Source organism: Hyperoodon ampullatus (genome assembly GCF_949752795.1).
Source record: "Hyperoodon ampullatus genome assembly, chromosome: 19".
In the NCBI taxonomy this organism is placed as follows: domain Eukaryota; kingdom Metazoa; phylum Chordata; class Mammalia; order Artiodactyla; family Ziphiidae; genus Hyperoodon; species Hyperoodon ampullatus.
Window position 1 is genome coordinate 15,267,613 of NC_136932.1, and position 18,373 is coordinate 15,285,985.

At 47.4% G+C, this 18,373-nt stretch overlaps 2 protein-coding genes across 3 annotated transcripts in view; both read right to left on the minus strand.

Moving 5' to 3' along the window:
- The window catches only part of ENDOV (endonuclease V), a gene marked incomplete at both ends in the record, with an annotated part of 36,627 nt that extends 32,001 nt beyond the window's left edge, over positions 1-4,626 (minus strand). For both annotated transcript variants that reach the window (XM_079726237.1, XM_079726238.1), the window contains 2 exons: positions 4,082-4,253; positions 4,571-4,626. In XM_079726237.1, the coding sequence (XP_079582363.1) occupies positions 4,082-4,253; positions 4,571-4,626 (228 nt within the window). The remainder of the gene's footprint in view (positions 1-4,081; positions 4,254-4,570) is intronic.
- Positions 4,627-9,982: 5,356 nt separating this feature from the next.
- Positions 9,983-18,373, minus strand: part of RNF213 (ring finger protein 213) — a gene marked incomplete at both ends in the record, with an annotated part of 109,436 nt that continues 101,045 nt past the window's right edge. The window contains 11 exons of the mRNA XM_079724652.1: positions 9,983-10,136; positions 11,360-11,538; positions 11,631-11,720; positions 12,150-12,344; positions 13,268-13,345; positions 14,469-14,670; positions 14,941-15,121; positions 15,531-15,614; positions 15,956-16,088; positions 17,248-17,499; positions 18,249-18,340. Coding sequence (XP_079580778.1) covers positions 9,983-10,136; positions 11,360-11,538; positions 11,631-11,720; positions 12,150-12,344; positions 13,268-13,345; positions 14,469-14,670; positions 14,941-15,121; positions 15,531-15,614; positions 15,956-16,088; positions 17,248-17,499; positions 18,249-18,340 — 1,640 coding nt within the window. The remainder of the gene's footprint in view (positions 10,137-11,359; positions 11,539-11,630; positions 11,721-12,149; positions 12,345-13,267; positions 13,346-14,468; positions 14,671-14,940; positions 15,122-15,530; positions 15,615-15,955; positions 16,089-17,247; positions 17,500-18,248; positions 18,341-18,373) is intronic.

Genomic DNA, 18,373 nt, shown 5'->3' on the forward strand with positions numbered 1-18,373 from the left:
CAACCTCTAGGAGGCACTCTTGAATCTCAGTGCACACGCACACAAAAGACCACAAAATCAGTTGAATCTTAAGCAGAGGGTACACCGGTGTTCAATGTATTCTTCTTTCAACTTTTCAGTATGTGCACACATTTTCAAGTTAAAAATCTGGGAGAAGGGATGAAATGAGAGAGTAGCATTGACATATATACATCACCAAATGTAAAATAGCTAGCAGGTGGGAAGCAGCAGCATCGTACAGGGATATCAGCTTGGTGCTTTGTGACCACCTAGAGCGGTGGGATAGGGAGGGTGGGAGGGAGGGAAACGCCAAGAGGGAGGGGATATGGGGATATGTGCATACATATAGCAGATTCACTTTGTTATACAGCAGAAACTAACACAACATTATAAAGCACTTATACTCCAATAAAGATGTTAAAAAAAAATTCTTGGAGAAGGAAAAATCAGTTGTATAGTTAGCGTGTGGGCATGATCTAGTCAGTAATCTCTGTGAAGATATGCAAGTTTCAACCTAAGCTGGCATTAGGTTGTGCATTAGGCCCACCAAACGGTTGAACCAAAAGGCTGAACTGCACTTGAGGTACTCGATTCAGTTCTGGGTGCTGGATGTAAAAATGGGCCCTGCTGCAGAAGACCTAAATAGACATTTCTCCACAGAAGATATACAGACTGCCAACAAACACATGAAAGGATGCTCAAAATCTTTAATCATTAGAGAAATGCAAATCAAAACTACAATGAGATATTATCTCACACCAGTCAGAATGGCCATCATCAAAAAATCTAGAAACAATAAATGCTGGAGAGGGTGTGGAAAAAAGGGAACACTCTTGCACTGCTGGTGGGAATGTGAATTGGTACAGCCACTATGGAGAACAGTATGGAGGTTCCTTAAAAAACTACAGATAGAACTACCATATGACCCAGCAATCCCACTACTGGGCATATACCCTGAGAAAACCATAATTCAAAAAGAGTCATGTACCAAAATGTTCACAGCAGCCCTATTTACAATAGCCCGGAGATGGAAACAACCTAAGTGTCCGTCATCGGATGAATGGATAAAGAAGATGTGGCACATATATACAATGGAATATTACTCAGCCATAAAAAGAAATGAAATTGAGCTATTTGTAATGAGGTGGATGGACCTAGAGTCTGTCATACAGAGTGAAGTAAGTCAGAAAGAGGAAGACAAATACTGTATGCTGACACATATATATGGAATTTAAGAAAAAAAAATGTCATGAAGAACATAGGGGTAAGACAGGAATAAAGACACAGACCTACTAGAGAATGGACTTGAGGATATGGGGAGGGGGAAGGGTAAGCTGTGACAAAGCAAAAGAGAGGCATGGACATATATACACTACCAAACGTAAGGTAGATAGCTAGTGGGAAGGAGCCGCATAGCACAGGGAGATCAGCTCGGTGCTTTGTGACCGCCTGGAGGGGTGGGATAGGGAGGGTGGGAGGGAGACGCAAGAGGGAGGGGATATGGGAACATATGTATATGTGTAACTGATTCATTTTGTTATAAAGCAGAAACTAACACACCATTGTTAAGCAATTATACTCCAATAAAGATGGAAAAAAAAAAGGGTCCTGCTCACTGAGGGCAGGCTGGAGGGCCAGCAGCAAGTGAAGGGGCTGGAAATCACCTCAGTGAGACTCAGGAGAACACAGGACTGTCTTCAAATAGCAGGGTAGGAAAGGTTTGCCCTGTGCTCTAACCTTAAGGCAGAAGTCACAAACAACTAAATTTCAGCTCCATGTGGAAAAGAACATACAAACCAGGCTTCCATCTATGGAACGGGCTCTGGTGTGAGGCCACGATTTGTCAGGGATGGTGAGGAAAGGATTCCTGGCTGTGCGAAAGGGAGACCAGTGATTCACAGCCTGGCTTTGCTTTGGAATCACAGGAAGGATTGTTTAAAAAGGTAAATATCAGTAAAGGGAGGGGGGCCCTGGAATCTTTTTTTTTTAAAACAACTTTATTGAGATATAATTTACTACCATAAAATTACCTGAAGAGTATAATTCAACGCTTTCTGGTATTTACAGAGTTGTGCAACCATTACCATAATCCAATTTTGGAACATTTTCACCACGCCTAGGTAACTCTTATACCCATCAGCAGTCACCCTCCATCCCACTCCCTAGCCCCTGGCAACCACAAAGCTACTTTGTGTCCCTATGGATTTGCCTATGGAATCCATATTTCTAAATGCACTTCCAGGTGACTCTCATTGCATAGATCCATGGTTGGGCATTTGGGAATCAATGGACCAGACTATTCCAAGATCATTCCCTAGTCAAAGCTTCCATAGCACAGGATGATAAGTGCTGACTACATCCAAGTAGCAAGCACTTTGCTCAGTGCTGGGGCTCCAAAAGAAATACAGTATAACCCTGCCCTTCAGAACCTACAGATGGTGGGAAAACCAGAATATACCAATAACTTTTCTTTGAGGTAAGGGCAACTATTCAAAACTATTATTGCAATGAGGGGAGGAAGGCTACTGCAAAAGGAGAGTGTTCTGTTAACAGGCTGTAAGATCTGCGAGTACCTCCTAAACTGATAACTTTAATACAGTGTGAGAAGTACTGTAATAGCACATGCATAAGAAACAGGCCTAGGACAGAGACAAGGGGGTGGTTAATTCTGCAGGTACAGAAAGGTATAGAGCAATGGGAACAAGTGAACTGGGTCTTGAGAACTGAGAAGTCATCCTCAGAATTAACAGTGGCTTAGCATTTAATTTTTGAGGGCTTACCACACGCCCATTACGCTAACTGCTTTCCATGCATGATTTCAATTATTCCTCACCAAACTCTGAGTCAGGTATCAATATATTTCTGCTGAATTTTGACTAAAGGATCTTCCAAGTAAAGCACAAAGACGCTGAGGCAGGAAGGTAGTAGCTTTGGGAGCAGGCAGAGGAGCAGGGAGGGGGAAATGCTGAAGCTGCAGAGCTGAGGTTTCCTCGTCAAGCTCTTCTTTAGCCAAGGCTTCCTGAGCTGTTGACTCCAAAGGAATTGTGGGCACGCTGTTCATTCATTCACGTATCTATTCGATCGTCTTCTATGTGTCAGGCATTGAACTAGGTGCAGAGGCTACAACCGGTGGGTAAGACAGCATGGTTCCTACCATTGTGGAGTTTACATTCTGGTAGGGGAGACACACAGGCCAATTCCATCCCAGTGTGACAAAGAGGAATGAGAGGGTGCTGAGAGCAACTCCTGGTCTTGCAGGACGAAGGGGGGCTTACTGGAGGACCTAAGAGATGAGGAGGAGTTAGCCAGGAAAAACATTCCAGGAGAGGAAACATCACTGCTCAGGTCAGGCAGGCAGATACAGCAAGGCGTGTTTGAGGAAGCCAAAGGCCTCTGGAGTGGGGAGTGGGTGAGGAGCGGGTGGTAGCCAGAGGTGAGCCTACAGGGAGTTATGTTAAGCAGGGGTCAGATCACGAAAAATGTCTCGTCCGTGAGTGTTACTTTTATTTACCATGAGATCACAGGATAGGCACTTAAGTGTCTTAAGTGGACTAGGTGGTGACCCGCTCACATTTGGTTTTTAGAAAAATTGCTCTGATGGCAGCATGCAGAAGGGACCCAGGAAAGATTCTGCCTGTCACCTATAGGAGAGGTGACGGTGGCACAGCCAGGGAAGGGACAGGAGCGATGCAGACAAATGCATAGATAAGACTCCAGTGATTTTAGGGGGGGAGAAAAAATGGAGTTCGTGTGTGACCTGCTGTGAGGGGTCTGGGAAGACAGAGATTTCCAGCTTGGGCAACTTGAGGGTGTGTTGCTGTGGGTCCCTGACATGGGGAGCCCAAGATAACGGCCAAACTTGGAGATCATGAGTTTATCTGGACGTAAGTCACAGAATAACTTCAGTTTTTGTCCCCTATCCTCTTTTTTTCAAAGGCTTCCCAATTCATTAATGAACTCCCACGAAAGGAGAAGCGGGGTTCTACCCTAACACTGTTCCCTGTCCAGAGCCCCACCTCTCTCACTAATGCACCCCGGAGCCCAGCAGAGCGGCCCCTGGCCAGCGTCCCCCCGGGGTTACCTCGAGCTCAGGGTAGCTGAGCACCACCAGAGAGGCGCAGGCGCTGACACTGTCGCCCTTCACAAAGGACACGTCCACGCCCCCGACCCTCTGCAGGCCCGAAAAAGCGGGGTCCCGTTGCCACGTCTCCGTGTCCCGGTCCACGACAAGTGTCTTCAACAGGGCTTGCTCCCTGAGGGCAGAAACAAGTCCAGCGGGCAGCCCAGCCCAGATCCCCCCACCCCGCGGTCCGGCTGCGGCCGCCCACACGCAGAGGGTCCAGGCCCGGGGTTCGGGGCTCTACCCGGGGACCCTCCCGGTCTCACCCCCTCCCTTCCCTAGGACCCAGACGCGTCGCCGGAAGCTACACCTCCCGAACGCCCTCTCGCCCGCACGCCGGAAACGGTCGCAAGCCCCCGCGGCCCCAAGCCGGGGACTACGAGGTCGGAGGTCTGCGGGGAACCTCGTCGCTCCAGTCCCCGGATCTTACGCGTCCTCTGGCCCCATTACCGTTTCCAGAGCGACAGTGTTTCCTCCGGCGGCCTCCCTGCCGCCTTTCGGGCCATGGCGTGGGCCTGAGCGCCCCTTCCGGTGGCGTCACTTCCGGAGCGCCGCGCGGAGGCGCCAGACCGCATCGTTGCCATGGTGGCGCTCGGTGGGGGTTCGGGACGTCGCCGCCTCGTGGCCTGAGGCCCTGCTGGAGACCAGCGGCTCGGGAGTAGCGGCCTGTGACCTCAGAGTCAGCCTTTCCCCGCAGCCGTGGGGGAAGGAGAGTTGTCCCCGTCCAGGGCCCCTGACGGGATCTGAAAGTTACACTGACAAACAGACCTGCAGGAGAAAAGCACGTGTACACATTTTACTGAATTTCTACACGTACATGGGACCTTTCACCGGAGAGTGGAGAGCTGAAGAAGTGACCAGAGCGGGAAGCTTTATACCTTTTGGATAAAGAAACAATGAATTTGTGAAGAATTGTTAAGGCAGAGGGGTTTGGGCTGTGGGTAGTAAATGGTGAAACCGGATGGAGGTTTGCTCACCTTCTTGGCCTTAAACGCCCTGTCTCTGGTGATGAGAATGTCTCTCTCCCTCCTGGTACAGGGAGGGGACCTTTCACGTGGGAGATTTGGAGTGAAAAATGGGAGAAGCAGGAGTGATCTTGCTGCTTCTGCCGTTTTCTCAAATTTCCCCGGCTTAAGATCAATACGCCAATGTGCCATATTTTGGGGTAGTGTGTCCTGAACGCCATCACCAAGCATCTGCCGCTTACATGACACCTTGACCTCCGTTTCAGTGACTCTTTTTGAGGACAGGACACAGTCCTTAGTGGGGCCAGACTCGTAAATTTGACCCGGTGGATCTTGGTGAGCAGAAAGACTTACTACGGACAACCTGTGGAACATTGACTGACCCCTGCTCTTCAATTGAATGAATAGTAATTCCATTCTCTTTGTGCCAGGTGTTGTGTGAGATGCTGGGGTTACAGCTTCCTCCTGGTGGAACTGCAATTGTGTTAAGTGCTGGAGTGAAAATAATATGGGAGCATTTCAAGGTCTGAGGTAGCAAAGAGGTTGGTGTATTTGATGTACTGAAAGGCAGACAACTAGGCTGAAGTGTAGCAATTTAACCCGTGGTTTATATTCTACTAGGGGAATTAATGGAAGTATACGGATAAGTAATCTAGTCTGAATATAGACCTCAAGAGGAAAATACAGGATTGGAGTCTGAGGTTCAGGAAAAGCTTCATGTGGCATTTGACCACTGGCGGCAAATGGGAGAGCCAAGATATACTCTGAGGTCCATCTGGGCTGTACTGTGTGTCAGCCTTGTGTTACAGAGCAGTCAGGACACAGAGGCATTTCGATTTAGTAATCAGGAGTCATTCACTCCACAGGAGTCACTCCATCTCCACTGGCTGCCGAGGGAGGAGCAGTGCTCTGGGTTGAGGTTCTGATGTGCTTCAGGGTACAGGCGTGGTGATGGGGAAGGAATGCTGGGGAATGTGTAACACTCCAAGTGGGTCTAGGTGTGAAGGAAGGGGAGCAGGGTTGAAGGCAGGCCTTTATAGGATATGCAGTCGCAGGGGTGGCTTCCATGTGCTCCAGCTGGGCCCTTTCCCCTCCAGTTTCTCTCTGCTCTTGCCCCAGATGGCTTCCCGAAATAATCCCAGCTCCTCAGAAGGAAGCACAGTCCTCCTGTCCCCAGAATACACTTCAGTCTGATGAGGTTTCAATCTTGTCAGCATTTGCTTTCTTGGGAGAAGGCACTTTCCTGGTGTTTTTCCAGTTGGAAATGAGATTCATAATGTTTGAGCACGGGATTAATTAGTGAAGAGAGGGATTAGAAAGAGCAGGAAGCAATAAAAATGCTAATCATGGTTGGATGGATTGTTATTCAGCTCAAGGCCTCAGGCTTTCTTCTACCTTCTCATTTAGTGTCTCTCTAGACTCAGCTGATAACAGCGACCCTACACTTGGCGAGAACATATGAAGTCAGAGATGTAGCAGTGCCCTTGCACGGGGCTGGACATGGGTAGCTTTACCTATTGAGCAAAGCCCTTTCTTCACAGTGATTGTTTATCACTAGAAGTTTGTTTCCGGGTTGGCATTGCCTGAACCTAGGAGTGACTGAAATAGCTCATGACTTGTCTCAGTTAACACGTGACGAAATCCTGCAGCCACTGATGAAAGGTAAATAATTTACACACATAGTAAGGTCTTAGAAAGAAGGAGACAGTGATCAGCTGTGAAGATTTTCAGATTAAGTCATCACCAACCTAGTGAATGTTTCTTCCTGGGCTGAAAGCAGACAGAACTGTGGAGCAGGAAAAATCCAGAATATGAATGGAAACGAGAATGAGTAGGCAGGGCTAGAGGGGAAGGTCAGGGTCAGTGAGGAGCTACTGAGGAAGGGAGAGTAGGTGGACTTGACACAGGCTGTGGGGAAGACACGGGGCGGGGGGCACGTCTCCTTTGTGAACCAGCGCCTCTTCTTCTTGCTGCGGTTCGACCATGGGGTTCTCTCCTGGAGGAACCTCTTCATTTTAGAAGAGGAAAATGCAGTTTTCCCCTAAAGCAGTGTTTTGCTATTGGAACGAAAGTGGGTTGCTGGAGGTTTACTGTTTCTCCCTCGTGTCTATTTCCTTTTCCTGAGGAGGTGTTTGCCCATCCCACAGCCCAGCCCCCTGACAGAATCAGCTGTTACTCATCATTGGCTGGAGCTCTGCTATCCTCCAGGAAAGTCCTGTTAGGCAGGGAGTGGGAGGGCAGCCCTCTAGGATTAAGCTTTAGCCCCTGAGCCTGGCGACCGAGGAGCAGTGTGAAACTCCACCTCAGCTCTGCTGTCATTTTGTCCACAGGAAAAGTTTACCCTGTCACATTCTAAACCAGAGTGTATGTTTTCTGTCAAGAACCTTCCACTTTGGGACTTCCCTGGTGGCGCAGTGGTTAAGAATCCGCCTGCCAACACAGGGGACACAGGTTCGATCCCTGGTCCAGTAAGATCCCACATGCTGCGGAGCAACTAAGCCTGTGCGCCACAACTACTGAGCCTGCACTCTAGAGCCTGCGAGCCACAGCTACTGAGCCCGCAAGCCACAGCTACTGAGCCCACGTGCCACAACTACTGAAGCCCATGCGCCTAGAGCCCAGGCTCAGCAGCGAGAAGCCATCGCAATGAGAAGCCTGCACACTGCAACGAAGAGTAGCCCCTGCTCGCCACAACTAGATAAAGCCCACGCACAGCAACGAAGACCCAACGCAGACAAAAATAAATTGAAAAAAAAAAAAAAGAACCTTCCACTTTATGGACACCCCTGCGAGGACATCTCCACAAACACATGAAACCATTCCCCAAAGCCTCTTCCCCAGAGAGGATTCTTTAGCAGCAAAACTCAGGTTTATTAAAACAGCTATGACAAGTATAACAAATTTACATCTGCCTGTGCTAGGCCAGTGTATTTCTGTACAAACGACAAGATAATGCTAGATAATGACAGTTAACACTTTGAAAGCATAGCATACAAAACATTATCTTCATCAAAAAAAAAAAAAAACCTTCATAAAAGTGGGAAAAAAATTTCTCCCCCCCACCCACCAAAGGAGGTCTTCACAGGCTGGCCAGCTCCATCCCAACTCTGAGGTATCAAAGGAGTTCCAAGTGCAAACTGAAGGGATGAACAAGCAACTCCCCCACTCTCACATCCATTAAATGCACAATCCAGCTGATATCGTGGCAGAGTGCCTTTGCATGGAATGATTCAACAATCATAGGTTACTACATGCAAGTGGATATTGTATCAAATCCTGGATTCCTGTGCTCCCCTTTATCAAACATGGTGAAGAGAAACCAAAATAATGGAAATGGAGCACGGATTCTTCTACGTCTCCCTCCAGTGGTGCTGAAGGGCCCATGGTGTCCTTGGCGAGCATTTTCTATTTTTGTAGCTCTCTCCATTCCATGGGCCCAATTTCAAGTTGATTGAGTCATCATCTCATTCAGAATATGTATGAAAAGACATTTACCTCTGACTTGTAAACAACTGTCATCCCAGGGCTAACAGGTGCTGAGCTACCTAGGAATAGGAATTAGTCCAGAGAGGTCAGAAGCATCAAGTAGATTTTGAAAAAAAGGCACAACACAGTGAGAAAAGCAGCACAACATCAGGGTATGTTGACTATTCTTTATTTCCTTTTTCAGAAATGTGACTGGTTTTATATTCTATCTGAGTGTTATTATGCCTTGGCTGAGACCCAAAGAAAGGACCAGATAGTCATACACTTGGGGAAATCAAGACCACACTAAGAGTTCATGTTTATTTGGCAGAATGGTAGAGAGGCAAAAACTTCCCCAAGAAATGCCAGAACCATGCCTTTGATCCAAATTTACACTGATAAACTTTCATTTAGAATTTACTAGAATACTAGAACTGGAAGGAAATCAAACTAAGATACCGAAAGTGTCCTTGACTCTTGGCCCAGTGCTCTTCACAATGAAAGTTTGTGGGCTCTGACCCTTGAAATTTGGCAGTGACTCATTTGCGGGCTTGGGTGAGGGCTGGCTAGTTTGGCCTCACGGCACTCACAGAATGCCCTGACTTGTATTTGTGAGAAGACAAAAAAGGGTCTGGCACTTTTTCATATCTTCTTGGAAACCTAGAAATATTTGTACAATTTTCTGAATTTAAAGGAATGGAAGAAAGAAGAAAGCCAGATTCTCGTTTGTGAGTGCAGAATAAACTAGAAAAGAAGACAAATTAATAACCCCATTTTCCCTCCCTGTCACTATGTACTGGTCTGAGGAAGAAGGGCCTGGTGGGCTGGGTACGTGCATGGTAAGAAGCTAGGACATCTGAGGCACAGATTCCTGTATGTGAAGCTGAGAAGCTATTTTTTGGTCTCTCCTGGAATGCAGAGGATGGTGGTTTATTCTAGTTTCATATAATCTTCAATTTTCACCTCCTAATGAACGGTATTCAGAATATGAGAAGATAGTTTCAGAATATACACATGTTCCTGAAACAGCTTGGCTCTCAAAAAGTTGTCAGCCGGGGCTTCCCTGGTGGCGCAGTGGTTGAGAGTCTGCCTGCCGATGCAGGGGATGCAGGTTCGTGTCCCGGTCCGGGAAGATCCCACATGCCACGGAGTGGCTGGGCCCGTGAGCCACGGCCGCTGAGCCTGCGCGTCTGGAGCCTGTGCTCCGCAACGGGAGAGGCCACAACAGTGAGAGGCCCACGTACGGCAAAAAAAAAAAAAAAAAAAAAAAGTTGTCAGCCAGACAGCACATCTTGGTCTCAAATTTAGTGCTGTGCCAATAGCTTTCCTTCTTAGCATGCACAAAGGCAACAGCCCACAAAGGAACCCATCCCACCAGTGAGGAGGCAAGAGCCTTCTCTGCCCAAGTCTCTTGCACAGATAGAAAATGATTCTATCTCGTTTGTCGATTCCGTTTCAGTTCAGCAGCCATTTTCCATACAGAGACACAATTGGAAAGCAGTATCTCTTCTGGGAACTGAGATTCCATTTCGGGAGGAATTTCACTCTCTTTAGTCTCCATGTAACTCACCAGTGTGTCTCTCAGGCTGAAAAACCAAGGAACAAAAGACAGCGTTAAACAGTCATGTGACATAAGGAGACCATCACTGGTCACTTTTTCAGGTCGTCAGAGAACCAAAGTGCTCATGAAGACCAGAAATAACGAGTCAACCAACTGCTGAGTTACCGACCTGGCACTAGAATCCTGGGTTCAAGGTTCTAGTACATCCCTGCTGCTCCCCACACTGCAGTGCACATACCCTATGGGATGGAGCTCCCCTTGATAGGGGCCCCGTCAGATGGTTCTAAGCACTCTAGTAATACATCTGCTTTACAAAAAAAGCCTCGCCATTCAAAAAAAGCTTATATTCCAGTTCATGATTTGTATTAACAAATATCGTAAATTCTCTAGAAAAGGGATCTTCTTTCCCTACACTAAAAGTCCAGGATAGTAAAGACTTCTTGAATAAGTTCAAAGAATACAAATGTAAATAGGCATATGCCATATACATAATGGAGGAAAATAGCAATTACAAAGTGTGTCGGTGAGGAAAACTGGAGTTTGACTATCTATTTAGAAAAACAGTAAAGCTAAATCCCTACCTCAGGCCACACATAAAAATAATTGGTTAACAAAACAAATGTAATATATAAAACTATAAAAGCACAGGAAAAAACATGGGAGAATACTTTATAACCTTGGGATAAGACTCTTATAGGTATATTTTTCCTATAGAGTCCTTGGACACTTCTGTAGGAAAATTCTGTCAGATTTGGCTTCATAAAATTAAAGATAAAGCATTTGTAACATAACAGATAAGATTAAGAAAAAGACAAATAGCCCAAAAGAAAAATAATCATAAGATATCAAGAGGCAATTTGGAGGAAGATATACAAATGGCTGATAAATATTTTCAGCCTCACCAGTAAATAGGAAGATACAAGCAAAAATGAGAAGAAGAAGATACCATTTTGGGGCCATTAGACTGGTAAAAATATAAAAGACGAATAATATCCAATGTTGGATATTCTTATACACTATACATTGGCGTAGCTTTTTCTATCAAATTTAAAATGCACATCTCTCTGACGTAGGAAGTCCACTTGTTATAATGAGAATATATGACTTTTTTGCAATTGGTAATGGTAAATCAGTGGGAAACCAATTTCTGCAGTAACATAAGAATGATTTTCACGTCTGTGGAAGATCTCGGGAGATGTGGCAGAATGTTGTGTGTGTGCCTCGCTCAGCAGGCTTACAAGCCTGTACCTCCACTTAGGGTTGAAATTCTCCGCGGTCTTGGGGTTCTTTAGCTTCAAGACCATCATTTCGTGAAGTTCCAGGAGGAAGGCATCCAGGCCAATCTGATTCAGGAAGGTGTTGAGCAGCTTAGCATTTTCAGGGCTGAGATCAACTTTGTACCTTGGATTGATTTCCCCAAATGGCTCCTGGAATGAAATAAGAACACATGACACACGAAGCCTGGGAAGGGAGCGTGCGGCTCCCTTGGTCCAGGTGGACAGGAAGAGGCCAGACTCACTTTTCTCAGTCGAAGCAGATGTTCAGACTTGTGGGCAGAGAGGAACTGCCAGAGGGAGATGGTGTGTTTTAACTGGCATCTGTTTAAGGCCTGAAAGAGAACAGAACTCCTGAATAGGAGGTGCTGTTTTCACTTGGCCCTGCACTGATTCCACCTCCCTCACTACGGAGGCACCTCTGCTTCGTCCACTAATTCCCTGCCTCATCTCCAGAACGTCTCTGAAAGCCCTCTCCCTGCTGCAACAATCTTGGGGTCCACCAGCGGCATGCAGCTTGCAGGCACGCCTCCGCATATTTGTGGCGCTGAGTCTAGATCTTTAAGTTCCGAGCACATCTCCGCCTTTCCCATCAGTGTGTTCTGATTACACTGTGGGCTGGCTGGGGGAGGGGGTGTTCTTGCCTCCCCTCCTTTTCAGGGGCTGCTTAGATCAGTACTCCCTGGTATCCCAGTAGGAAGTGGGGAGACGATGGAGGGGGACAATGCTGATTTCCTTTGGAGAGAGGCTGACATGAGACCCACCTTTGAAACCTGTGAGGCCTGATCACCCATCCGCAGCATGTCTTGGATATACACATTTAAGTGCATGTTTGGATCCCCCCCAGCTGTGCTCAGAAACCCCAACGTGACTTCTATGGCAGACAGAGCTTCACAGGCATCGCTGTAGGACTGCAGCTGTCCTCTGATGGCACTGATGGCCACGTTGGGGAGGGGGCTCTAGGAAGTCAAAAGCAGAATAGAGTTCATGGTTGGGGCTTCCTGTGCACTGCTACTTGATAAGAGTGCTCACCTTCTTCACTGCTAAGGCCACAAAATGGGACAGACTCTCTAACTTACACAGCAGTAGGACTTCCCTGGTGGCGCAGTGGTTAAGAATCCACCTGCCAATGCAGGGGACATGGGTTCAATCCCTGGTCTGGGAAGATCCCGCATGCCGTGGAGCAACTAAGCCCGTGCGCCACAACTACTGAGCCTGCACGCCGCAACTACTGAAGTCTACGTGCCTAGAGCCCGTGCTCCACAACAAGAGAAGCCACCGCAATGAGAAGCCCACGCACCGCAATGAAGAGTAGCCCCTGCTCACCGCAACTAGAGTAAGCCCACGCGCAGCAACAAAGACCCAATGCAGCCAAAAAAAAAAAAAAAAAAAAACCAAAACAGCAGTAGTTAACACTTGGTGCTTGTTAAGTGTCAGCAGTATTTAGGTATGTTACAGAAAGAGAGATGAACTCACTGAATCCTCAAATCAACTTTGTGAAGATATGCATATGGACATATACATACATATACAAACCACACACACATACATCACCCCCCCCACACACAACACACACATAAACCAGAAAAGCAGGAATAAATAAGTTCTCTGAACCTTTTGCATCAGCATACACAGTCATGACATCATTGCTAAAAAACTACAAGCACGAGATTTCAATCTGTTTATACTCAACAAGAAAACTTCTGCTGATCTGCTGTCCTGCTTGCTGTCTGGAAAGAGCCCTGGGCTCTGAACGTAGGGAGGCCCTGAAACTCTTTGGTGCTCATGGCAAATGCCCGGAGTGAGGGTGGAAGAGTCCTAACATGGATGGAAACACTCTGATAAGACAGAAGCACATGCAAATAAGATTGATCATCATCACCTGTGGCATTTTGTTCTTGATGTCCATGAAGAGATGTTCATAGTTCCAGTCATGTCTATATACCAGAGTGGGTATTCCCTAAAGTGAGTAAGAAAAAAGTCTTTGGAAATGGAATCCACTGTGGAGGTTTCCATCAAATGACAATATATGCTTGAGCAGAAACTCAAATGTAGTCCCATGCTATTCAGTGCAACACCAGGCAAAGCAGGCAGCTCCTTGTTGCCACGTGATGTCCATGTTTAACCCGTAATCTATGGAAACAGTGACATGAGGAACCCAGCCTGGCCTTTGTGGCCAAGCACATACTGTCACATAGAATACTGTGGCCTGCAGACCGCCGGGCGAAGTAGGTCATGAGGACCTCCCAATGGGACACAGAGCACAGACTGAATGAGGGGGCACTCTGCTAACAGGGAGAGCAGAGTGAATTAAAAGCAGCCTTGAGCTCAAACAGTTTACAGGTTTAACTGCGGGCAGGGAAGGAGCATAAATATACTGAAGTACCACACCCTTGACTGGACCTGGAAGGAGCAAGCACAGCCCAGGTAAAGAACAGATGGGGAAGTGCAAGGTGCATTCAGGGGAGGGAGAGTGATCCAGTATGTGAGGTTATGGGGTTATGGGGAACTGGCTGGAGACAGGTTCAGGGCAAGGCCACAGGGCCTTTTGAGCCACATGCGCATCAAGGTTATCCAACAGGGTGGTGGGATGCAGATCTGGATGTAAGAAATGTGGGCTAAAGAGCCTGAAGGCAGGGACCAGTTGGGAGCTACCATAGCAGTGGAACTTAAGGACAGATGCTTTGAACTAGAGCAGCGGGCTCTGGTGGTTAAACGGGGGTGCCTGATGGCTATGGTGGTGAAACGGGGGCACCGGATGACAGACTGTGTGTGCAGACTAAAGGAAAAGGGGGAAAACAATGAGGTTTTGGTGGTGCCATTAATTATGGCATAGAAATCCGGACGATGAGTCCATTGAGACCTGCAGACACCCTTGGGGTAATGAAGTGTGGATCCAGATGCACAGACAGCTCCGGAGAGCCGTCAGCCCCAATGGCAGGGGTGGTCATGGACACTGGGGGTGTGGAAGAAGGGTCCATTGGTCCCTCCTCACTTTGAAACCACTGTGATCAAAGCCACACTCAGGGCAACTTCTGCAAAACAGACACGCCGACCACATAAATACAGCAGGTTAGCCTTGCCTTAAGGGTTAGCCTGGGCTTGCCCTGCAGGAAGCGGCTGATGATCTGGCGCTGGATCTTCTCCAGGTCAAACTCCTGCAAGGTCTCCCCGCCCTGCTCCACGTGGTACTGGCAGTTGGAGAGAATTAGTGGAATCAAGTCCCGCTCCACTTCGTAGCTGATGACGTGCAGGTCGGTGACCTCGGAGGCATCAACGGAGTAGCTGGGGGACAGATAGATAGAGCTCAGCACTCCAGTCGTGGCCTGGTGATATGGAGTCAGCTCCTGTCTGATGTTGCCAAGGGCTGTGCAGGTGAAGGGACATGCAAATCTGTGACACTTGTGAGGGTGGCCGAAGGGTATCTGTTCGAGAAGGACCTGAAGCCTGGCTCGCTGTCCCCAGGCCTGGGGACCCTGCTTCCCTGCTTGTGCCACCTCAGAAACGACTTCCTGGGCTGAAAGGGTGTCCCCTGCTGCGGGCCTGCACGCTCACCTGTTGTCTTCCTTGGAGCACTTGTCTACTGTGTAGACAATTTCGTTGTGCAAGTTAATCAAGTAGCTGACTAAGGCGGTGGAGCAGAGGCCCCGGCCCTGGCGGCGCGGCAGGAGGACTTCAAAGTCAGTGTCCAGATCAAGGTTGCAGCTGCAGTAGTCTTTAGGTAGCTTGATCTCACCTTTAAACGACAGAGGGGCAGTCACCGCCCTGCTGTTTCTTTCACAGCATCAGGACCGGGAGCCCACCACGGTGGGAGCGGGAGCAACGCAGAAGCCACCTCAACAGCACAGAGCTGGGAACCGGGCGTGCTTTTGCTTCCCATCTCTATTTTATGTGCTGATAAGTTTCAAATGTTCTCAACTCCTTTTTGATACCGTATTTATAGACTCAAGAGGACTGAGGGTTTGCTCTTCCTGATATGTTATGCACTCATCTCAGACACCCCACCAAGAGTCCTCAGATCCAGCATTAGATGCACACAGCATGGCACTGTGCAGACGTGGAACAAGAAGAGTTAGGCTGGAGGGAAAGGGCCTTCAGAGAGTTGCTCCTATAATGTTTAGTGTTAAAGGGGAGTTGACACTTACCATTGATCTCCAGCGATCGCCTCAGCTTGTTCCACGTCGACAGAAAGATAATGATTCTGTTGTAGGATAACTGCCTCAGCCCACCTGTCAAACAAAACACTTGTTAGAACTCCGAGATAACACCTACCCGTCTAGGTCAAACCAACAGAGTTACTTGCTCTTTGACCCCTACCTTCATGCCATCACCAACACGTTCTAAATGCTGTTTAAACTAAAGCTGAGTTTGAGGAACCAGAGAAGGAGGTGCTTGTCTGTTACAGCAAAAGCCTCTAATGTGTCCCAGGGATTCACAGCACCTACTGCTTTATGCTACAAGCTTAGGGTACAGAGCACACATTAGCCCTGAACTGGAGTCTCCGAGTTGGACTGATCCTTTTGAACCACAATATGGATCGTCCTGATCCCCTATGAGAGCAGAAACCTACCTGAATTGTGACTGCTAATGAAACTTTTGATGGATCTGTATTCAACTTCTGAAACATTCTGGAATCGTTTCACTAGATTCCTTTGCAGGGCCAGAATCTCAGGCAAGAATTTCACCAGTCTCAGTTCTGCTTCCTAGAGAAGGGAAGACCACCAGGAACACTTTTTAATGTACTGGGGAAACAGACTTCAAGGCTGGTTCAGGACGTGTATTTGTAGTTTAATCTGGTCAACATGCCATTTTACATGACGACACATAATGATACTTGAGAATGGGGAACAGGCCACACCATTCTTTCAGCAAGTACCTAGTGACTGCTTACAACGTGTTGGCCAGTGTTCTTCTACCCTCTAGAGGTTGGGGAGCAAACCCGTAGGGCCGACACATCAAATGTGTTTGCCAGAAGCTGATGAAAGAAAGCAGCCTCTTGAGCCCATGAGATGGGCTAGGTGTGGAGAGGAGCTGCTGAGAGCAAGAAGACCAAGCTTTTAGGCAATGATGCTTGGCGCTATTCTGGTGTCGTTCTGAAGACCTAGGACCTAAGCTTCTTCAGTTTAATGGACCTGTGCACATCCGTGACAGATCACAGTATTAACACAATGGCCTTCCCGCTGGGAATTCATTTTCATTAACTGACCCACAGAAATTTCTGAGTCATCTTACTTCTTCCTAGACTGCATATATTGGTCCATGGAGGGAAATGATTAGAAAATCTATTGTAGAGAATAAAAGTTCAAATGGATTAAAGTTAGGAACCGTGTGTAATTCTGGTTCTAAAAGATATGACACACACTTTACTGCTTTCCTCCCCACAATCCCACCACCACCCTCACTCCTAATGGTTCAGGAACAGGGAAGATTCTTTGTTTGTTTGATTTTGGCTGTGCATCCTCAACTCGAGTCTTTTTATTCAACAGACACTCATTGGTGACTAACTGCTCCAGGCACTGGGGGCAGGGGTGAAGATGAAAAGACAAAGGAAACATTTTAATTGTGTTCTTTCTTGCTGAGTGATTGGGAGAGACCCTCCTGGCCCTCAAGTTCTTTACAGATACCTGCTAATTCCAACTCGTGTACATATTTCACCTGTGACTTTATGTTTCAAACAACTCATACAGATTGATGTGTCTAGAGATCTCTGCTCTATCCCTGAGTCTTCTGCCAGAGACATTCTATTCAAAAATCAAAGTAGTCTGATGGCTGTCCCATTCTCAGGACTAATCAGACTAAATGAGTGGGGCCTTCAGGTCTCCAGGGGACATGTAGGCAGCATTCACGGTGAGGCAGCCTCACCTTCTGCAGGAACTTCCAAAGGATGGGCACTGTTTCTTTGCCATTATTCTGCTCCACAACGTGCTGGAGGTGCTCAATGGTGATCCTTTTCCTGCAGCTCCACATCTTAGAGCAGTGAACCACGCTTTTCTGGGGCAGGTGGGGCAGGAAGGCCACCGGATCACCGTACACGATTTTGGCCACAGGGTTGGAGCTGATGCGCTCATCTTGGCTGATCCGAGTGTTCACCGCCAGGAGGGTTTTATCTAGATGCTAGGTAAGGAAAGCGACATGGGATCTGGAAATGAGATGCTACTGCAGACAGGCTGGACACCTAGTGACCTTACCAGTGCGCAGATTCAGGGACCCGCCCTCCTTGTTTTAGCCCGTAATCAAATATTCATATTTGCCATCTTTTATTATAATTTATGTGATCATTATTTGTAGGTTCTTGTCTTCCCAAACAGAATAAGTCTCAGAGACCTATATTTCATTCATTCATTCATTTATTGATCTTGCCACACGGCATGTGGGATCTGAGTTCCCTGACCAGGGATCAAACCTGTGCCCCCTGCGGTGGAAGGCAAGGTCTTAACCACTGGACTGCCAGGGAATGCCTCAGAGACCTTTATTTTATTACAATTATTTTACTTGATGACTTCTATTTTCTGATGGGCCTAGTTACTCTCAGTAACATTCTTATCTGACAGGGTTTATTTCTCTGCCTCTTGCTCTCACATTCTGCTGTGAAAAGTAACGGAGAGAAAACTACTGCCTGCACTTTCTGAACTCCCAGTAATTCCTCAACCTGACACACTGACCAGCCTTGGGAGGGGACAGGATAGGGTGGGGGCAACAAGAGGGTGGGGTGACCGGATAGAGAACACCTAAATCTGTGGCTTAGCCTAGGGCTTCAATAAGGGACACTTCCAGAAGGGACAACAGACCGAGCACTCAGTAGAGGCCCAGGAAACACCCTCCCACACTTTTCCAAAGTAGCCCTGTAGCTATGCATCACTTACCTTTAGTTCAGGCAAAATAACAGTCTCAACAAGCTTTTCCCACCTGTTCCTCTCTTCTCTGGTTGACAATTCTGCGTCAAAATTTAAAGACCCTACAAAGAAAAATGTGTGTGTTACCAAGAAAC